The following is a 23,843-nucleotide window of genomic DNA, read 5'->3' on the forward strand; positions in this document are numbered from 1 at the left end:
CTGAGCTGAGGGTAACTTAAAAATAACAGTAGGAAGCTCAAATTTTTAGGGATTCAGAAACAGGAGTATTGTATTTGAAGTATTTTGGATGCAAGCTGATTTTAACAGTGACATTTGACAAGTCACAGGGAGACATTATCATTGCCAGAGACCAAAGAGGAGGAGTTTGCAGTTAGCAAGAGAGAGAATGAGAAGCATCATGTTCAGTCCAAGAAAAAGCAGATCTATGAAAAGTTATGAAAAAGGAAATGGCAGAATCGTGTTTCTAAAAAATGAGTGTACTTAAAAAAAAACAAGTCATTTTTCTTTCATCCAAAATAAGTGCTGCATTCTGCTCTCCCTTCCAAACTTAAGACCACATGAAAGGCCCAGACAGAAATAATTGAGAAAATATCTTGGTTTCACCACCCTGATTCAGGATTTCTTTTTAGGTCCCTCTCACACATTTTTATAGATATTCAAAAGCCCAGACAGAGATCATATTAATTTCCAATGCCTAAATTCCTTAAGCGCTTTGGGCATTTCCCTACTAATCCTCATTTTAATGCATAAACCTAGAGAGTAGGTTTGAGACCTTTGGGATTTATTCTTTTTGTTGGTTGTATTCCAACCAAAGAACCTTTCAGGAGTAGCAACAATAAGTGCTAAACACACAAAGATTGTGAACAGTTTTTATTATCAGAGTAATCTGTCAGTCTTCTTGGCAAATAAGAGAGAAAATATGGCTAATATTAGTAATTACACTACTTAACATAATTTTTAAACACATACTAATATCAAATTTATGAAAAAGTGTTAAATCCTGACTAAACAACTTAAATCTTTTTCTTTCAATGGGCATACTAACTTTATTAATATTAATGAAGACACAAAGTACAGCTTAATGGACAACATTTTTGCAGTTGCTACATTTCATTCCTGAAACAGTATATTTTCCATGTCTGAATGTAAAAAACGATTGAAACTATCACAAACTTCTCTTTGTTGTGACATGCATTTTCTTTATGATGGATGCTTTGCCATAAAAAGGAGTGTTTAATGCATTTTTTTTGAGATGCTTATTTATTCTGAAAAACTGATCAGCCTGCAGGGATTCCTTTGCCATAAAAGGGATTTTACATCTCATCCATTATCTAATAAGATGTGAAAAGAGTATCCTGTGTCACCAAAAAAATCAGACTTCATCACAAGCATGCAACAGAATCTGTCATGGACTTACTTGCAGGATATAAAATTGTTATAGTATACACAGTCATGCACATTTCCATTAGAGAAGGTGTATGGGGAAAATGTGATCAGCACTGTGGTCTTGCTCCTGAGGATATTTTATTTTAAAAGTAAGTTTAAAAAATGTCTGCTAGAATGAAAAAATATCTGCTAGAATGAAAAAAATGCATATTACTCCTTTAAACAGTACAGCATGAGTTTATGAATAGCATTGTTATAATACATAGGAACAGCACACAGACTGCATTGTGAGGCAGCTGGAATATCTTTACAATGTATGTCCTTTTTTTCAGTATTTCCTCCTTTTTAAGCTTTATGAGATATGCAAAATTCCACTTGCATGAGAATTGGGTGAGAGAGAGAGGAGGGAATTGTGCAAGAAGAGGGAGAAAAGGAAGCTAAGGCATTTTGTGATAAGGCAGTTACAGCAACTGTATACAAAACACTTTCAGACAAATATTTTCAGACAAATGTGTTCAAAAGGAAATAAAAAGTCCAAGAAGTAAAAAGAGAAGGGGACACATATGGTGGGAAGCACACTTAAGCCTGGCCACAACATTAATTGTTAAATGATAAAATGTCTTTAACATGCTAGGTATCAAGAGAGTTCCTCTGTATATGTGTTTGGGCAGTGCTCACCATGGCTGAAACAGTACAATTCTACCACTACTATAGTACAAATATTTGAGTTTATTATTGTTATTAAATGATATTATAATATAATAATACAGCCTCTCATACAACATACCTTGCAGAAGTGCCTCCTTCATCAAACTGTTTGATAGCAAGCAGAAATGAATTAGCAGGTCACTGTTAATTAAAATAAAACATTTGAAATGATTGAAAAACAATGAATAGAAGAGATAGGAAAGCAAACTGGTGATTTTGTTTGATATCACTGGAAGATAAAACACTCACTCCATTCCTCCCCTTCAAATTCCCCTGACTTTCTGAATAACAGAATCAACCCTTTTGGACTTTCATAATGCTGGTTTTCATAAAAGTCTAGTTTCTTTAGATGAAATACGATTTTCAATGGTTCTTATGAAAGTGACAATGAGGCTTGAAGGAATTCAAAACAAAATTTCAAAAGATCATATTCGTGGCGAACAAATGTTGCAGTGTCATGTCCTCCTGATATCCTTATTCACTACCTGTGAATACAGCTCTGCATCTATAAATCACGGCTGTTTTATCACTCTTGCTTATAATGCTAGTCAAAATTGCTCACTAGTGAGATGTCTTTCAGAGTCTGGAGGGGTATCAAGACAGCATGGTTTTAGAACAGCATAAGACCCATTTTATGTTATTGACTTTTCCTCTTACCTGCAGAGACATAAAAATTAATGCAGCATTGATGGGTCAAAGATTTTGTCACATGTCAAGACAGATATCTTCATTTCAGAGTAAAAAAAGAAATGCATCAAACTTGATATATATGAACCAGTTTAGGTAGCAGTGGCAGCTCAACCTAAGAGATGGACAATTGTTTTACTCTTTTGCAAAAGACATTATTTTGGATGAAACCGTGTATGAAGAACAATAGAATTTAAGCAAGATGAAACCTGAACAACTGCTAGAAATTCAGTAAGGGTCTAGAGGTAGTCTCTTAAAGCTCATGTAGGTAACCAATCACTGTGTTCTTTCTATAGATTTTTTTTAAGCCACTCTATAAAAGTCCACAGAAATGATACAATTTTCTATAAAATCATATTTCAAATGACATATAAAGTTATCATCTCCTACTAAATTCAGTAATATTTCCATAGAGAATGTGATCTGTCCAGAATTATCTCTATAAACTACATCCATTAGCAAACACTGTAAAGTTGAACTGCATGTTTCAGCCAACACCCTTCTTGTATAAATAGATTTCACTGTAGGAGAAACACACTCAGAAGTATCTAGTATGACTTTATGTTCCTACATGGACCATATACCAAAACTCTATTTTTAATAATGATATTTATTTTATTTCACTTAAGGAACATATCATAATAACTGCAAAATTGTTATGTTAATGATCAGATGGTATAGTAAGATGCATAATTAGGAGGATTATGGAAATTGAAGAGGATGAGGAAGGCAAGAGCTCATCTGCTGTATGGCTCTCTCTGATTGTAATCTGCTGTCTATATTCCTAATGTGTTTTTATGACTGATGTGTTTTGCTTTGTTTTCCAGTTTGTGTTCTGCCGTGAATGTAAGGAAGAGTACCATGAAGGGGAATGCAGCCCTCTCCTTGGCGTGCAGGGAGCTGTGGCCCAGAAGGTAGGGAGCCCCATTACTCATTACATCCTTGGCCCAGCTAGAGCAGCATTTGTCAAATGGGTCCTAATTATAACCCTAAGTAAAAGCAATTATGTTCATGTTGAATTACTCCAGTCACTGGAGCTGCCGAATTGGCTTTGCTGTGGATTTCAGACACTTTGATTGATAGAGCAGTTGAGTTCTGTCAGAAACACACACTGCTCTGCCATCGATTTACAAAGAACAGGCCTTCCTTGTGGGCTTTGGAGGTTGTCTCCTATTCAATGTGAGCATCTTTGAAATGCTTTCTGCAGTCTTGCTGCCTTTCAGCTTATATTCAGTGCACTAGTCAGGAAGGCATATGGGTTTGGACTGGACAGCAGGGTTTTTATATAGCCTAGGCTGAAAATCCTGTTGGTAGTTTATATTTTAGCTTAGAGAAAATAATAAAAAAAAAATGCCTAGACTGGAAGTTGTTAAGTGATCATTACTCTAGGCTGTTCTATAATTTTGTACCTATTGTATATAGACCTGGACAGAAAATAGTTTTTCTTAACCAACACTTTTCTTTTTCTTTTCTTTTTTTTTTTTTTTTTTTTTTTTTTTTTTTTTTTGAGATTTCATTTTCCCTGTTCTCTATGCAAAATAAACTGTAGTCTTAAAAAAAAAAAGAAAAAAAAATGAGGCAGGAGCAGGAAGAATGCAAAAAATGAGAGAGATTACCCCTAAATATCTCATACATTGATGACTGGGGTGCTCCCAAAGGAAATGGAAAACTAAGATTCAAATGTCTTACACGTTTGGTGCTACAAGGAGACTTGACCACTGAGTTCCCACACAGTCCAGTGTGCAGATGTGGGCTGTGGGCAGGTACCAAAGGGGAAAGGGGGCTGGTGGTCAGCTGTCTGCCCCGCATGCGCAGCTCGTATGTGGACCTCCCTGCAGGCAGGGACGAGGAGCGAGCTGGGACCCACTGGGAAGCTTTGCCATGTGTCACCATTAGATGCTTCATTTACCATACTTTGGGAACCCTGCACTAGGCTATGCAGAAGCTATTCCCTTTAACCTTTCCTGTTGAAGCTCTTTTACTTTGTACGAAGAATTAAACATTCATTGAGCCAGAATTAAACAGCCTGTAGCCCAGTGGCTTACGACATCTACCCCCAGTGCACTGAAACATAAAACCAGCTGTGCAGTATGAGACCCACAATTCATCTAGCGTGGTATGCTGTCTCTCACAGCGAGGCATCAGGCACTGATGCGTAGAGAAGAGTGCAAGAGTGCAGTGATGCCCCATTTCCTGAATACTTTTCCAGCCTCTAGTAATTTGTGACTCAGATGTGGTATTTTGTGTTTAGCCAGCAGCAAATTTTTATTCCATCTATTTATGCAATCCCTGTTTTGAAGCCATATATATTTCCAGGATTTGCAGTACCCTGTAACAACGGGTTTCACAGCTTACCTACAATCTATGAAGAAAGATCGCTTTTTGCTTGCAATAGCTTTACAACACTGTTTCCACTGCCATTTCTGTAAAAACAAAACAGCTTTAAACAGAGAAATTGAGAGATACTTAAACTAAAACAGCCAATAGCCTTGGTAAACTGGCTACCAAGGCTCAGTGTCTTATCTGAATTAAGTAGAGCTAAAATTTAAATATGTCACAACACGAACAGTGAGCACTATTTTCACTATGCTATTGATGCTTATTAAAAAAAGTGTCATTTGTGATTCTCAAAGAAAATTTTGAAAAGTTGAACAGAAAATAGCCGTATCTGTATTAACTACCTCTCCACCAGGCAGTCTGAAAAGTTGTTCCAGAAAAGGTGAATTAAGCTCAGTAATGTATTTATTCAGAGCTCATTGACAACTCCTCACTATTTGCCATACCTAACTGATTGTCAAAGCAGGAGGATGGTTCCCTCAGCCTAGGAGCCCCCCCTCAGTAGTTACCCCTCTTTCCTCCAGTCACTGTAGGAAGTGCAATCTCCCCTCTACGTGGCTGGAGAGTTCCCTAGGGTGCTATCCACACTCTCTTCTTTTATGTGTCAGCGAAGGATGGCAAGGTCGTCTCAGCCATTGCCCCTCATCTTGGAGAGACTTACGTTCATTTTTGCCTAGATTACTGAAGGCTGTGACCAGTCATGGCACCTTACAACTAATTTCAACAAACTTGGCTGTGTGGAAGTTAGAGTTTATACTATTTGCATGCTCTAGGGGAAAAAAATAAAGGTGTACAGGGAGAAGTCAAAAGACATCAGGAAGAAGTGGTTATTTTAAACTTTTGTGTATTGCCTTGTGTTCGCCTGAGAGACAATATTTATGCTATGTTCATCTAGTCCAGTTTCTAGCACATAAATTGCATCCAAGAAGATCTGTTGACTTAGGAAAGTTGACTAGAAAGCTATTCCAATGTAGAGTGAACACGGCAACTGTTTCTGAAAAGCTTCCCTGTAGTCTCAAAGAGATGTTCCAGAATAGCTAAGTGGTGATCCCAGAATACCTGCTGCAACTATGCAAATCGGTTCCCCAGATAAACAAGACTAAAATTCATTTAGACTTCAACCTAAACTGGAGTTCATTGACTTCAGCCAGCCTACTTTTTCTCTTGGAAACTAAGAGGGTTGCAATAATTAATTTTCTCCACAAGGTGGAGATGTACCACCGAAAGAATGTTTCCCTTGCTTTGTGTGAACAGCAGAGCAAATAGAAAGCTAGATAAAATAATACAGGCCAAAGTGCTGATGAGATGTTGTTTTCATCCGGAAAGCATCACTAAAACCTCATGTTTACCATCACTAAACACTCATGTACCATGCATACAAAACATATTTATGAGACATATATGGAAAGAAGGGCATTGTGGACTCCATTTATTTCACTGAAATTAATTTAGACATTTACCCACCTGCTTTTTTGTTCTTTCTGGCCCTCTCCCTATTAGCGGCAGAACCCTGTGAGTCAAAGACAATTTTCTAATGTTGTACTGTTTGTTAGGGCAGGGAGATGGATTGCTTTATCTTTGACCATCTGTTTCTAGGTAGGGAATACCTAGAAATCTGTTTCTAGGTAGGGATACCCAGGAAATATATTTCCTGGGAGTCCCAGGGGATGGCAGGACAGGGAGGCTAGCAGTGTCCTGACAGCATATCAGGAAGTCTGAGAAAAGGAGCAGCTTGGGGGAGAGAGGTAGAGGCTGATATGGAGGCATTTCGAGTCTCCGTGAAATCCAGGCACTGATGGCAATGAGAGCTGAAGACACTGTCACTTGCCTGTGGTCTTTTAGTGATACGACAGGAGCTCCAGAAAGAGAAGGAAGAGGGACAAAAGGGAATGGACCTGTTAGGGGACATGGGACAGCAAGAGGGTACAGGAGGCAGAAAGGATGGTGGCTGGGGGCGAGGGGCAATTCATTGGGCCAAATGTCACAAAGAGGCAACCTGAGACCAAAAGGAGGTAGCAGAGCCAGGGGAACTGGGAAGCAGTGAGGATGACAGAGGAGCGACACGAGGTCGGTTGGCAGGAGGAAGGAACAGGGCAGCCACTGCTACAGGACATGAGAGAAACAAAGCAAAAGGCCATGAATGGTGGGTGCTTAAGGCTATCCGGGGGAAAAAAAAAAAAAAAAAAAAAAAGCATTTGAAACTTAAAAAGTGGGAAGTTAGAGGGTATTGCTTGCTGTTTGGTGTAGAAAAGGCAAAACTTGGATAGGCACACAGAGGATAACTTAGCTTTAAATACTGGTATATCAAGGTCTTTCAGGCCTATTCCCAGCTATTGCATTGGGACCCTCTAAAGTGTCCACTAAAGTGTCCATTTTTAGTCCCGATAGGCCATCAGATATTCGGCTTAAGCATTTACTGGTGCAGGACTGATTGTTTCTCATCTTAGTGTATAAATTGCATAATTTTAGGGAAAAGAAAATGTATCCCTGGCAACTTCAGTTGACAATTTTTTTTTTTAAGAAAAAAATTGTAACAGCTTCTTAAAGCTCTTTGGAGGTTGGGGTGTTAGAGGTAATCATATTTGATGGATTAAAATGTGCAATGTACATGATGGGATCAATGACCCAGTAAAGATAATAACTTTATAGTTACTGGAAGCAAATGTAGTTTGTTGAATGAAATATTGGACAAATGACTTTTTGCTGAGTAAGGAGAAAAATTCTAGGTAAATACCTGTATGTGTGCACCTTAGCAAAGTGTGCACTTTTCAAAATGCATAAAGCAGGAAATGGCAAACCACTAAAGGACAAAAAAAGCTTGCTAATGGACTGTCAACTGCTGCCTTTTCCAATCTTAATGGCTATAGTGTGAAAATTGCATAATCTGTCCAAATTCACAGGTGAATAACAACCTCCTACAACTAACCCACTATGCTGGAGTTCCTCTACAATATAAATGTAATTCCAAGCAAATGATCATAAAAACTTCTTTGCTGTGGTAAGAAGATCTCCTGCAACTCTTCAACAAAATAGAAAAGCATAATCTTTTTCAATTGAAGCACAGGCTGAGCAAAATAATTCAGAATCCTGCGCTCCCAGTGAGTACAAAGAAAATGCATCTTGCCTGGTATCTCTTTGCAAAAATGTAACTTGAGCATAATGACATTAAGCTAAGCTTTCACTGAAATCCCCAAACTATTGAGAAGATAGTTATGTACATTAGATTATAGGTATATTATAGGTATATGGATAAATTAAAAAAATTGTACATAAAATAGCTCTATTTGGGACTATAGCACTATAGTGTTAGGTATAAGTAATGTCCGTTTTTCCCCATAGCATATATTTTAGCAGCACTGACATTTTTTAACACTCTATGTGTCAGACCAACTCTCTCTATTCACAAAAAGGATAGAAAGTCAAAGAAGCCCATAACTTACTTCTGTCTTTAAAAGCACTTGAGCACTTGATGAGTCTCCTTTGCCTGCATGAGCTAAATCACTTTGGTCTGTAATGTCTATCCTAGGGATCCTTATCTGCCCAACCCTAAAAAAATTATAAGGGACTTAATTGAACCAAAACCCTACCTCCATTTCAGTGATTCCTGCCAGGCCTAAATCTGTCCTGTGAGACGGATCTGGCTGGTGCTTGCTGTTTGGTATCAGTGTTTGTCCAAAATGGATCTCTGAGCTCCTTCTAACTGTAGTCCTAATTAGTATTCATTACTTTCTATTCTCTGGTTTGATAATCCTTAATCCAACCCTAACCTTAGTCTTCATCTTAACTCAATAACCTCTGCCAACTCAGAGCTAAACCTGGACAGGTGCTCCTGCTGGATCCTAATCATTTCAGGAAGCCTCTTTTGCTTCCAGTCCCAAACTTAACTCTTAAACTTGTGTCAAACCAACTCTTAACTCCTTTCCTAACATTTCTGTTATCCAAAGGTAAGCAATCTCATTCAGCTTTTATATTAAATGTAGTCCGTCCACCTCCATCCTTTTCGTAATACAGTAATGCCTACAGAAACACAATGACAAAAGTAACCCTCAGGCTACAGTTCTAGCCCCAGTTCTAATCCTAACCCTAGCCTTCATCCTAGTGCAGAGACTCCAGCTAGATTTAGGTCTAGAAAAGCTCCATAGTCTCTGCTATCTACACCACAAAACCAGGCTTCCTAGCCCCTTTTTACACATTTACACAGTCTGTACTGATAGCAAATCTAGACATAAATGAACTTCCTCTAGAAATCTTCAGTTTAAAATTAGGCAAACTTCACTAGCACAAAATCTTTCTAGGCAGCTCACTCTTTACCAGGAAATGTAATGTATCTTCTTGCTCGCTAGCAACTGGACAGTAAAGATGTGAATATATATTTGAACATGTAGAGACTAGCTCCAAGGGCTGTTTTGATACTTCGCACATTGATAAGACACCTGCAAGGTCAAACTGTAATAGCAATAGTAATGATAGTGATGTAGAAGTGGCACAAAGGTAAGTGAGTCAACAGAATGTGAGGCATAGAGACATATATGTTTGAAAAGATTTTGCATAAAGTGGATGCAGTGGGTTATAAATAATTCTGTGGGCCAGCTTTCCTCAAGATGGTTTTATCTGTTGATTATCTTGTCTTGGCAAGCCAATGAGTTTTTGAATGTAAAAAGAGTAAAGCTTGCTAGAGAGTTTTGCTTCTTCAGGCATTGCAATGAATTTAGTAAGGAGAAAAAAATAACATCATGAGGGGTTTCTACAATACAGCTGCACATAAATCCCTCCAGTAACCTGTAGTCATCACCTCTCGTAGCATAACCCCCCAAACCCAGTCTGGCAACTTTTGCAGGACCCAGATGTAAATCTAGTTCATCTCACCTGAACAAACTGCAGCATTTACCATAGCCTAGCTACAGCCATAGACCTAAGCCTATGTAGACTATCTGTGGTGGCTGAGAGATTAAAACTCACCAACTAGTCTCTCCTGTGCCAGCTCTTAAGATCCTGTCAGAACATATCCTAATCCAGCTGCAACCCTAATGCTGGCCTTGTCACCTTTCATCTCCATCTGAGCTTGGCCTTCCTGGCTAAACTCATACTGAAAATCCCTGTCGGTACAATGCAAAACTGTTTTATACTAGAATGAATCCAAAGTCAAGCTATTCCTGTACTACCAGTTCTTTTCCTGAAGGATGCTAGCACCAAGCAATATGAACTCTCACACCAAGCCTTAGAGTCCAGTGGAGAGATTAATTCTAGTCTCTAAGATTGCTTAACTTGTCTCAACTTGCAGGGCTCCTAGAAATTATTCACCCACAACTTTTAATATAGAACTGTTGCTTCTGGAGAAGTGATATACCTCACATATGTGAGTTCCACTGAATTTGCTCTTACATTTTTACAGAGTTTAAAGGGACAAATATACATATTCATCCTGACTTTGCAAAAGGATCTGTAGATTGCAAAATTGGAAATGTATTGTTATAAAAGGGATGGTGCAAAACGAAAACACAACTTTCAAGTATACCTGATACCAGTCTTCACTCCTAGTTCTCATTTAGGGGGTGTGTATCAGCTCTAGAAGTTGGAGGAACCATTCATTCAAGTAGTGGTCTGCCTACTGGATGTTGCCAGTAACTTCTACCAGTTAAAATGGATGGTGGACTTAAGTAGTCAATATTGAGTTTAAAAGCTCCCATGCCCTTCCCTTTCACCTGCTGTGTTAGGTAGCCACTGTAAAATAGCAGTCTCCTCTCATTCCAGCCCTAAACCTGTGTGATCCTAAATCTGCACCACTGCTCAAGCAGTCTTAGCCCAAGCCTTAATCCTGGCTCAGACAGTTCTTTATAGTAGCCCTAGTTCTGCAAAACTCATGATCTGGCAAAATCCAACACTAAACTTACCTCTTTGGTTCCTGCTGCTTCTTACCAATTTACTGTGCACAAGTTACAGAATAGGCTATGTGAATTCCCACAAGCTGGTTACGTTCAAGATCTTTTTATGGGCTAAAGGTGTTCATTTAGGAACAGGGTCATTGTCAATGCAAAGTCAAGAATTTATTGCTAGTCTTACCAAGACTATTGCTAGTCTTAGCAAGCTAATCAAAGAACTATTATTAGTCCACTTAAAATGATACCAGCACTTGTTGTTCAAATTACGTATTATTACAATGAGGTGTATGCAAGCCTTCTAGTATCCAACTATTTCTCTGGTGTCCCACTGCCCCTGTGGCTTTGAAGCTTGAGAGTTCAATGGGGCAGATTGCGGCAGGCATGGTGAGTCCTTCACTTGGAGGAGCAGGTTGTTGGCGTTAGTTGTTTCTTCTCTCTATGGGATATGTTTGAGGCAACTTTTATATGATTACTAAAACACTCTTTCTTGGTCTGCAAGTACATATTGCATCCAAATTTATTCTCTTTGGTGTGTTTTATGCATGTTAAATACTTGTTCTTTGTTCTCTTTGTCACCCCTGCAACCAATTTTGCCCGGCTCCCAAGGTTGCATTTGGGTAACTAACTACTGTAGAGCTGTTTATAACCCTAGGGACTTCAGTATCATCCTGTGTCCATGCTTCCAAGGACTGTGATATCATCCCATGCCTTTGCTCCTCTGTGCTGCTTTCTGGGATCACAGGTAGTTCATTCTGCACAGAGTATCTGTACTTGTCATTACTATCTTTTAGTTGCAAAAATACATATAACATTGTTACACTACACAATTATACAAAACAAAGCAAAAGCTAAAGCAGAAGCAAAATAATAGTCACCTGGCCATTAGATGGTTGCTGTTACATGATAAAACAAATCTCCAGTCAGGCCAAAATAGGTCCAGGCAAACCTGGACAGGTCCTAAGCTGTGGTGCTGGCATAGCACCAAGACTGCAGCCTCTCCCAAGAAACAGCAATACTATTTTTGCTAAGCTGCAAAGCTACATATTGTAAACCTTAACCTGCAAGCTATAAGTTTATAGCTATAAAACCTAACTTCCACTTCACTCTAAACCTGTGAGATGCTGCCTTTCTCAGATCTAACCCTAAATTAGGGGCCTTGCTCACTAAGGCCAGGCTCTTCAAGTCTGTTCCCAAGCCTACCATCTTCAAGTCCAACCTCAGTTTTTATTATTTGGGTCCCTGTCTTTACTATAGTCAAGTAGCTGATGCAGGATCCACATATTAACTACTGCCAGTGTGCAGCTTACCCAGAAGTTTTGTTAGCCTAGCAACCCATCAGACCAAACCAAAAGTTGTCCAAAGCCCCTGCAGAGTCAGAGCAAAACTTAGAAGTGCATTTTTTTTCCAGGTTTGATCTTGTTCATCAGTGCACACCACTGGGCCCTAACTGCAGCCCTAGCCATAGTTTGAGGGCTCAGATCCTACTTGGTCATGAGCTCTCAGGCAAATGGTGGCTTCCAAGGCAGACCCATTTGATCATTTCGCAGAAATGCCCTTTGCTGCTCTGTGCTGCCACAGGTGCTGCATAAAAGCCCAGTTGTGTGCACACTCACCCAGGAAAGCATGTCAGGTTACCTGGCCTTCTGTTGAAGTCTTTTGTAGTTCATTTCCCAGAGAGGTTCCCTGCTTGCTTGGGCTGCAAGTGAGCCTCAAGCCCTTCCCGTCCTTCCATTTTCTTATTATGCAGATCCCAAAATTGCCAGTAGGTGGTATCAAATTGACAGACATTACTGGCCTGGCTTCTCTTCCCACCCACTGATCAACATCAGTCTAATCTGCTGTGATATTTTGCCTGTGATATTCCCAGCATGCATGTAAAGTTGTGAAGCCTGGTCTCTATGTAGGTGGCAATTTGCTGTAATTATTCAGCAGAACATACCAGCCTGCTGAGAGCAAGAGCTATTTCAGAATTTGATTTTAACATGAGTTTCCCAAACAAAACCTCTCCCAAAATATCCTTAGCTGAATGATTGTGATGCTAAGATAATAAATGTTTAGTGGATGCTTCATGCAAATCAGGTTTGATGTAATGTATTTCTTACAATCTTGTAGAAGGAAAAAAACACTATGCAATGCAATTACTAAATTGTAATGAAAAACAATAATGCTGACAAAATTACGAGATCACATGTCTCCAGATTATTTGTATTGTATTGCTTTTTGTAATTGTACTATAATGGGTTTTTTCTGAACCTTCAGTGAAGAGTTATTAGAGAAAACATATATATTATGTTGGATTCCACAGTTATGGGACCTTCTTAATCAGATCTTGGTTATCATTGTTTTCTGTCCGTGCTTTAAAACATTGCAAATATCCATTATAAAAATGGTTCTTCACTATTTCAGCAAACTTTTCTTACTGCTTTTAGAAGGGTGGAAAAAAGAGACAAGGTATTTGAAATGATGTATTATAGGCAAGAGTAACAAAAAGGAAAAATGCAGCATTTCTATGTGAACATCCTTCTGTACTGGAAAAAGAAAAAAAAAATCAAAATGCTAAACAGCAAATGCTGACCACAAAAGGTCTGAATTATTTGACTACATTTTAGTGAAGGAAAAAGCTAGTGGTTTGTCATACACAACATCCTTGAATGAGTCCTGAGTCACAGTATGAAATGTGGAGTATCTATTATTAGACTATTGATTTTTTTCCATCAGATAAATTTAAAAGTTAAATAAAATATGGCTGTACAAAAAAAGGCACACATAGCTTGATTTGTACAAATAGGGAGAGAAACTGAGACTCAGGGGTTTAGTAGGTGATGTATTCACAATGTCAGGCACAGGACGCTTCAACCCACAGATGCCTAATTAAAGGAACAAGAAAAATAACTATAACCAGGAAATGTCCTTGTAAAATTAACCTTTGTGTTATAAATAAAGATGCACCAGAGGAAATACGAGAATAGTTCTTTACTTTCTGTCTAATGAGAAATACATGGGAACTATATAGAGAGAAATTTAGCTTTCCTATTTTGGGCAATAGTAAAATAAAAAGATGTGACAGGTTACTTTTGTTTACAAGATTAAGCTGACAGTCCTTTGCAGCTATGTTACCACTTTCTGGAGATGCCATGCTCTTCATTCCACTGTTGGAAAACACTCTTATAAGAATGACTTAGATTAGATTAGATTAGATTAGATTAAATCTTCTGCGTTAGAACAGTGCAAATTCAGTATTCGCTAGCTCCCTGAATTTAATTCATGCTCATCTGAACAGACCCCACAAGCAGAGTGAGAGCCTTGATGTGCAGTGTCATCAGCCAGAACTCCAGGACTGTTGTTGGTAAAATTCTCTTTCATCTTGTATCAGATACAATATCCTCTGTATATCACTGAACCTTAATTTTAGCTAGTTGTTGTCATTACAAAGCTGCTCTTTCTTTTTAATATACAGTTCCCTAGGCAAACCAGACGAATTGGCTTGCACAAAGCTGCTTCATCTGACTTTAACTGGGTCAATGTGCTACTGACACCTCTTTTTCTCCTGCACATTAAATGTATTCCCACTGATGGATACCTTTGCTGTTCCTGATCTATAACCACCTTTTACTGTTTTGAGCAGCACGAATCTTTCTCGAGACTCCTAGAGATAGTACCCTAGCTACTCCCCTAGCTATATGCACCTCTCTTTGTGAGATTTTATCTCTTAAATGACTCAGAAAAAAAAAAAAAAGATTTTTTTTTCAAAATTACTCTATCTTATCTAGTGCCCTAGAGATCTGCTGTTTTTTTCCCTACATTTAAAATAAAAGACATTAAATGTGACAGAAGGTTGATTCATGTGAACATGTTCATAGGACAGCCCAGCAGAAGTTGAGAAAACAAAACAAAAAAAAAGAAGTTGGACTGTCACCAGTCCTTGTAGACTAGGCTGCAACAGATGAGGCTAAAACTGCCTTTGCTTAGATCTCTACCCCAAAATAATTAGTGGGCTCTATTAATGTAAATGTTATGGTGAGTTGAATGTTGCTTTGTGTACAATGAATTCTTCTTTGTCTTCCTTTCAAATCCTTTCCAGATAGCCAGATTGTTCTCACATTCATGATGGAAAATGAGTAATATTTGCTGTTTTGAGACATTTAAGTCTTTTTCAAAATGACATATTTCACGTAAAGTCACAATTTTACAAAATTTATTTTTTAAAAAAATCATAATTTCCCAAGAAAATTAACTTAACATCAAGTGTTTCTGATCAAAAGAAAGCTACACTAGGATACATTATTTAAAATTATGCCTGGCCATTTTTTTTACTTATTAGAATGGAATTAAATAGTAACAATCAAGCGAGAGTCCAGAAACTAAATTTCACCAAAGCTAAGCGAAATACAATGTTTACAGCTTCATATTGTATTCTGAATTAAGGGTTTTCAGTTTTTAGATGCCGACTACGATAGGCAAAATAATCATGATCATAAAAGGAGTGTGGTTGCATACATAAAACACGGACATCTGAGTTGAACATTATAGATGTTACACTCCCAATACTTCGGACAAAAAGTTTTACAGTAAATGTTATTACGATATTATTGGATGGTATTGCTTAGTTGCTGACCGTGAAGAGATATGCTTGTTTGCTGTACTTATTCTGCTGACCAGTCGATGTATACTATATTGTATAGATGCTGCTTTAAGAATGCTCTGTTTCTATTTCGAGATGCGTTTTGTCTCTATAGCACTTTTCCCTGTAGTGCCTGATATTGATCAACTGCATAAAGAGCTTTCCATGTACATGTGCTTACATTGCAGTATGGTGCTCAGCAGTCTCTGTGGTCCCTTTGTCCCCGTTAGGTTTATTTCCATTCTTTTTCTGAGTTCTTTGGAAAAAATGAGTCTTTCAGTGTGGCCCAGAGATACCAAGATGGAGTTTTCCGCCCGTGTCTTTAGGGGGATGTTGCAGAGGAGATGTTGAATAACACTTGCAACAGCTCATACTGTAGCTTCCTGTTACTTGTGGGTGTTGACTCCTGGTCATAACCTGCAGCAGAGCTAAGAATCAAAAAGGATGAATCACGAAGGGGCATGGAGGGACTCTAGTAATTTTTCATGACAGTTGTGACAAATATTCTGTAATAATGGAGGAACTAGAGCTTATTGTGTGTGGTTGGCATCACAAGCGTATTATAGTCTCCTGTCCTAGACGAGCTGGCAGGTGATGCACAGCTGGAATCTCTGAGCTTCTTATCTGAGACCAGACAGGTCGAATTATATGAGAGCAGCCTCTGGTTGATAAACTTGGTCTATTATAGCTAGGCGATTGTCAAGGAGACTAGGTTTGCTAGCTTAAGATGGAAGAAGGTGATTTAAATAGACACCAGTAGTAAAGTACTTTTATTTTTTAGAGTTGTGCCTCCAGAGTACATCAGGCATGAATTTCCTTCAGTTCTGAAAATTATTGATTTGTGAGGCATCTTTATATACATATATGCATATATATACACACATACACAAACTTCAAACTTATTCCAGATGAGCACCTTGCCTGTGGTTTCTTTTCTCTGAGATCTTTTTCTAGTGAAAAATCCCTTGTGTTTCAGTGGAGAATGTGGATTTGATACTTACTAACCTACTAGCTGGTGTTCTGTGATTCATGCATGCATGCCCTGTAGCTAACACATAATCTAGTATCAAGGACTCTAGTGTCTGCTACCATTGCAAACCTGGGATTCTTCTTGCATTGTAGTAGTACCAGTGAGATAATTATCAAGTGCATTACCAAAAAAAAAAAAAAAAAAAAAAAAAAAAAAAAAAAAAAAAATCCCTTTTTTTTGGCAGAGTATGGTCCTGAATACGAAAGATAAAGGAAAATCCAATTCTTTGGTACAGCTCTTGACTCTTCATTTTATCCCTATGGTTTAGTCTGATAACAAAAACCTTAAACTAAAAAAATATATGTTGTTATGGACTGAATGCACATAAGCTCATGGAGAAAAATACTTACTCAACAGCAACATTTTGAATTCCCTGATGCATTTTACTAGGTTATTTCACAGTAAGACATTCTATGTATTGTAGGCCATATTGCATTCATAAATCCTTAATAATTTTATAATACATGAAAAAAGAGCTATAGTGGCATTAATAGTTGAAATTAGAAACCTCTATATTTTTTATCTCTTTATTCCTACAACCGATCAGTTTCTTCCATTTTTCCCCCATTCATGTCTGTTTCATGCAGAGATAAAGATCTTGATCTTCCCTTAAAATATTCTTTTGGAGGAGGAAGGAGGGAGAAGAGGGGTCCAACAGCCATGTTTCTTAGCGTGGAGTAACTCTTATTCATGACTGTCCAAAAATCCTCCAGATGGTTTTGTGAACGTAAGAAGCAATTCCCAGGAGCTCTGGCAGACACAAATCACAGTGTTACAATAATCAAAGTCCCTCTTCATCATGTTATAGTGACATTCTGCATTATTCTTAAAGCACAAGATAGATAGTGATCAGAACATTGAGAAAGATAATAGCAAAGCAGTGGATTCTGTCTCGCTTGATGATATCATGTAGCAGCTTAAAAAGGGGAAGGAAGAGAAAAGCCTGAAATATGACTCTGACAGCATGAAATGTTTTGATTTCCTTCAACTATTGTTTTAGGAAGTTGAGTTCCCTCAGTTCATATCCCACTTTTAGTCCTAAATACTAGGTAACGCATGCTACCATAGTTAAAAATGCTTCTTATTCTCATCTATGCTGTGTAGGGAAGAATATGGAGGCAGTCCTCAATGTTTCTGAGAAGTCTGCATTGTCATGCAACCTTCCTTATCACTTGGGGAAAATATGAAGATAAAATATATGCGAGCTTGTAGTCATTGTACCTGGAGAACTACGTAAAGCACATGAACACCTGAGACTGATCAGTATGGTATGATTTATCTGCTGAATCAGAAGGACTAGGTCACTGTACCATTTCTCTGTATTTGTTTTCTGCAGCAGAAAGTTTTTAACTCTGCATTCAGCAAGAGACTGGGCATAGAAAGGAAGTTTCAGCTTTAATTGCCTGAAAATTATCACACTGCTGCATCTATTTCATGATGGAAATCTTGCAATGAAAAACATTAATATGATAATGCACTCTGCTGTTTTCATCAATTTGTTCTTTCTCAGTGACTTGGATACGTGTGGTTTACACTTGTTTATTTTAATGATTTCTAAGTTCTCCCAAGCTTGTATTTGTTTTCAAAACTAAGATCAAATATCTTTACACAAATGAAATTAGCAATTTGGCATGCGATTGCTATTAGTGCACAACAAATAGATGAAGATGTGGAAAAACTATGTTTCCAAGTATTGAATCATACAGTTTGGATTTGGTTTATTAGGGAAAAACACAGCCACTGTGAAGCTCTTCTGGACTAAATACAAAAATTAAAAGTATATCCAGTCTTCTTGTGGATACATTATTCCGAAAATTTTTATCCTGAATCATCTTTACTGACATTAAGTGATTAATTCCCATTACAGCCAAGTGAAATGAAGATCATCTTCCTCCCTGTCAATGGGCAAACTGAGGCACAGGTCTAACATTCCCCATTCACTTCACCTTGTCTTCAGGCCTCTTCGTGTTAGTTCAGATTGCTTGCTCCCTGAAGTCATTCTTCTTTAAAGGTCAAGGTGTTGCAAGATCAATAGTTCTGCAAGATCAGGTTCTTTGCTATTAGCCTGAGTAGCTTTTCTTATTTCCAAGAACTTGCTAACATACTGTTCTGTAGAGGTTATTTTAGACAGTACTGCTGTACATGAGAGGAGATCGCTCGGCATCCTGCAGTGGTCCTAGAATTCTCCTTTGCTGTTCGCATGCTGCTAGGCTTTCTTAAAAGTCAGGTTTGAGACTGAGGCAGGGATGGAGCTGAGAAGACTGTTCACTTTTGTCACCTCTATATCAAAAGTGTTGCAAACTGCAGAATACTAAGTGAGGACCAGCAAAAGGAATTAATAGGCTGAGGAAACTAATTTAGGTAGTAAAATAAAAGAATAATAGCATAAACACATTTTAGAGACTTCCTGATTAAAAATGGCTTGATTTTTTCAAGGTGCTTGTCACAATGGCCTTTAGATGAGCTAGAAATGAATTTCACAAGATGTTGCTCTGTGTTATTCCATCCTAACTCTGGTGACTTCAGCCAAGGAATAAAATCTAGGTCTCATGCACTGACAACACAACAGGTCACAAGCTTTGTAGTAGCTGAGGAGGAGTGAAAGTTCTGTTCTTTGTTGCAAAGTTGTGCCGATTTCCTTTTGCTGTATTGTTACAAATAAATATATCTTAAAAGTCCAGGTAAATAAATATAAAAAGTTTTTCCATAGAACAATGAACAAGTATTTAGAATGTGTAAACACAAAGAGGCCGCAGGAATTTTTACAGATGATATGCTTTAGTTTAAATTCATAATGTTCCCACACATTCCAAAAAAGCCACAGTACAAACAGATAGAGCAGGACTTCAAGGCTGGGACCTAAATACATTGTATATAGCTGCTATCCACATAGTTTCCAACCTTGTGTGATAGAAGTTACTCAAGGCACTGCCATCTCTTTTGTCCTTGTATTATTTTAAGTAGGAAATTGCCAAGTAGGACATCTGTGTAGATTATGTAATTTTGGCCCAGTCATAAATAGGGCAAACCCCAAAGTCCCTTTAAAACACTCTTTTTTCAGAGCACTGGAACAGGTTGCCCAGACACGTTGTGGAGTCTCCTTCTCTGGAGATCCTCAAGGCTCACCTGGATGCAACCCTGTCTAACATGCTCTAGGTGACCCTGCTGAGCAGGGTCCATCTGGATGATCTCCAGAGGTCCCTTCCAGCATCAGCCATTCTGTGCTTCTGTGATTCACAATGACTTTTTCTGCTAGTATTGTTCTATCTGGGCAGACAGTTGTTTTCATTGTTTGCCAGTTTCTTTTTACTTCTCTTCTAGAGTTTCTATGTTTCTTCTCTGTGCCTTACAAAGCCTCAGAAGACCATGCAGGTTTATGTTTGAATGAAATCTGACCTCAGAAACAAAGAAATATGCTTTATTATGAAAAACAGTTTCCTTCTAGAGATGTCACCATTCTGCACTATAAGTGTTGTATTTTATTGGTGTTTCTGCCTTTCTTGCAAGAAGCAAGCAACTCTGAGACTAGGGTCTAAGATGTCACACCCCAGAGGAGTTCATCTGACTCCTGCTTTGCCTTGCCTTTTGCTTTCTTTACCTGTCTTTGCACATTTGCAGCACAGCTTGATGTGTCCTCTTGCTTTGCCTGGAGAAAGGGAGCAGGGCAGGGAGCAGGGCAGAGCACGCAGCCTGAGCTGTAGCGGGCTGCATGAGGGACTTCGTCACGGCATACACTCCCTGGGCACCCTGCAGCCCCGTGCCTTGAGGCCGAGCTTGGCGCCTAGCCCAACATGCACAGCATGCACACCGGCAGAAAATTCATTTGTGAGAGCTGCAGAATTCCTGTTTCAAAACACAAAATCCACCCTAATGGGCCTTGTAGCCCCTCCTGTCTGTTTCTCATGGGTAAATAATTATTGCTTTTGGTTAGACACTGTGTCCTAGCACAGCCTTTCAGTACTGTGCCGACAATTTTTTTTTCTCTCTTTTTGCAGAGATATGTGGTTGATGAACATGCAGCTGTGCAAGCCCGATGGGAAGAGGCATCTAGAGAAACAATCAAGAAAACAACCAAACCATGCCCCAGCTGCCATATTCCAGTAGAAAAGAATGGTAAAATTATGAGAGTTACCAGTTATTGCTTGTCTTTTAAAATTAATCTTAGCATATAAATATATGACTATGCATGCATATGATTATGGACCTGGATATGGTGTGGGTAGCACACAGAGCTAGATACTTTCCTCTGCCACTATATCTGAATTACTCAGTGATCACTAAATCTAAACTACTTAGTTCTAAAGCCACTAATTAAGCCACAAAACACTCAGCTGTTTTATAAACAGGGAAAATAAGGCACAGAGAAGCCCTGAGTGTCAAAATTGCTCATATGACTGAAAGTTCAGCTAGTTGTCTAGACAACTTCCATTGTCAATGGAAAAAATAGAAATTTGTAGAGCAAAACTTGTATCATGCTAAAATACAGCATGTATCTAAAGCAGGCCAAAGGAATCGCACCTGAAACTGAGATGTGGAAGAATAAGTCCTGATGTAGATGACTATATGATATATTCCTGAAGTTCGATGAAATTAATCTCACCCTAGTGAAATGCCTACAGTTAAAGAGCAAGTCAGAGGAAAGAAATATGAATCCTGAGAAACTGGTTGCACTAATCAATACTTAACACATGTGAAGAAAAGTAATCTACTGGCTCTGAGGTCATTAGAATGGGGAATAGGAATAGCAAATGGGCGGTACCATATAGGTACTTGTTTTTCCAAGATTTAACTGTATTAACATGAACTAACCAAACTGTCTTAAAATGATTACCTAAATAAATTATGTATGATATGAATAGTAAGTATAGAGGGTGCTTCTCAGTTACTTGGCATCAATGATTCAAATGGGATTTTAAAAAATGCCAGACAAGAACTTCTGTAAACCATAAGGAAAAACCACTTCAGGCAAGGAAACTATGGAGATATTATTAAATAGGACAAAATCCTGAAATCTGGTGTTTGGAGAAAGAAAAGAAGACAGTTGGCAGATGGAAAGTGGGAGATTTCTTCAAGTACAAGAAGCAGAAGTTATGAAAGCAGGAATTCAAGAGTGGGAAGGTGCGACAAGATTAGGCAAAGTGTGTAGAGCAAGGTGGGCAGCAGGAGAGAACAGAGGGGTAGGTGAGAAAGAAATTATTTACAGACTTATAAAATAGATTGGCAAACCAGAAGTTTGAACTGGATTAGAAATAGACAGTAATTGCAAAGGTTTATATATAAAGTCTGTGCCTAGCCAAATAGAAAAGCTTCTAGTCAGGCTGGAAACAGTGCAGGGACCTTTTCTTTCTCTTACACTGTGCCACAGAATCTCTATTGTTAATTTATAGAAAGCTGTCACACGGACATCCCTAGCTGACACCAAGATGGTTAAGGGACTGTAGCATCTCTCATACAAGGAGAGACAGAGAGAGCTGGGACTGTTCAGCCTGGAGAAGAGAAGGCTCAGGGCAATTTTGTTAATGTTTATAAATATCTGATGGCAGGGAGTAAAGACAAAGCTAGAGTCTTCTTGGGGAAAGGACAGGAAGCAAAGGGCATGAAACACAAATAATTTAATTTAAACATGAGAAAAAACTTTTTTACTGTGAGGGTGGTTGAACACTGGACCAGGTTGCCCAGGGAGGCTGTAGAGTCTCCATCCTTGGCAGTATTCAGAAACTGATTGGACATGGTCCTGGGAAGTCTGCTCTAGGTGACCCTTCCTGAGCAGGGGGGCTGGGCTAGATGATCTCCAGAGGTCCCTTCCAGCATCAGCATTTCTGTGATTCTGTGAATTAAGGCATGAAGCTTAAAGTACGCTGTGCTTGCTTTTTTTGATAATGGGTACTGCACATTCCAGCTCCCAGACTGGCCTTTGTAAACTGCCTGCAGCCTACTGTTCCCTGTGTAACAATAGCCATACATTTATGATAGCAAATTCCACTGAGTCAAAAGATAAAAGGATAGTTAACATGCCTTTTAACAAAACATCTTTGTTTACTATATTCTATCAAAACATATATCCATTAAAAAAATTGACATTAAAAAAGAAATGACTTCTCAGCAGCATTTATTTTATTTCTATTTCTCAGCAAGTTTTACCGGTGCTGGAACTCTGCTTGGCATACAGAGCTTTCTCAGATTTCGCTACACTATATCCATAATAACTGTTCAAACCACCTATTACAAATTAAATTTATCCCTACTGGCTACTGAAAACTGTTGAGCAGCTAGGAACAAAAATGGTAAATGTCCTTCAGAAGTCAAACTATCAAACTTCCTAGGAAATGCAACATTCAGTGAGCCTGGCTGCTGTGAAGGCCTCAGTTCCTTTACCAGTCCAGAATCAATCAGGACAGATATACCAGTGCTCTAGAAAAATGACGCTTACAGAAGGCGTGCTGGAGGGAATCATCAAGTAGAACAGTTCAGTCTAATCTAGAGTTAGATTGTCTTCAGTCTGTATTGAGAAATCTTTTGCTATACCTTAGTTATTCAACTAGAATCACTTCTTTTGTCTCCTGTCCTTTTTACCTTCAGAGGGTCATTCTGGAGAAGGGTAACATGTGATATAGTAGGGAATACATGAGCCTTGTACATCCTATCACCATTTGGACAAGGTATTTACAACTCTCACAGAGGAAGAATTATCAGCATTTCTTCATACAGTGTAGCTTTATTTCAGTTTGAATTATACAAAAGCTTTCTTTATGTGGTAAGCAACATAATTCCCATTTGAAGTACATCTCTGTAATGATCGTTGACAATATTAATGTTTTATATATTACAAAATAAACATTTGATGAAGGCTGTGAGCAGATAGATTAAAGCTGCTTTCCTAGTGTAAGAAAGTAAGAAATAACACAGAGGAAACGATGTGATCAAAAAGCTGCTTTAGATATAAAGAAGGTCAAGGAAACTTATATTTCTAGTATCATTTTGATGTAATCAGAAGTCAGCCATTAAAATCTGTGCATCTTGATTAATTCTGTTTGCAAATCTCTCAGCTTTTCAATCCAAATTCAAAAAAAAAAGAATTGAATTTTGAGCAACTTCTGGCTCACAGCTAGATTAGTGGAGACTATCCTTGAACAGCTATCTACACAATTGCTTTGAGATGCCACAGACTGTCATCCCTATTCCCCGTCTCTACCACAGTCTCTTCAAAGGTCAGATTGAAGTGCAGTTGCTACTCATGCAGTACCTCAAGTGAGACAAGCAGTTTATAACCAAATAAAAGAGGGAGTAATAGGTTTTATAAAGCCCAGGAAACAGTATTCTTCAGTCTTGTTATTCTCATTTATTAAATATTCTTCTTGACTAATAATAGAACACCTAAGAAGTCAATTTAAAA

The 23,843-nt window shown here is 38.3% G+C and overlaps 1 protein-coding gene across 1 annotated transcript in view; it reads left to right on the forward strand.

The window, feature by feature from the left end:
- PRKN (parkin RBR E3 ubiquitin protein ligase) overlaps positions 1-23,843 on the forward strand; it is an 887,769-nt gene that overhangs the window by 861,868 nt on the left and 2,058 nt on the right. Inside the window, exons 10-11 of the mRNA XM_062573703.1 lie at positions 3,411-3,497; positions 20,446-20,563. Coding sequence (XP_062429687.1) covers positions 3,411-3,497; positions 20,446-20,563 — 205 coding nt within the window. The remainder of the gene's footprint in view (positions 1-3,410; positions 3,498-20,445; positions 20,564-23,843) is intronic.

This window comes from Rhea pennata, chromosome 3 (assembly GCF_028389875.1).
Source record: "Rhea pennata isolate bPtePen1 chromosome 3, bPtePen1.pri, whole genome shotgun sequence".
Classification (NCBI taxonomy): domain Eukaryota; kingdom Metazoa; phylum Chordata; class Aves; order Rheiformes; family Rheidae; genus Rhea; species Rhea pennata.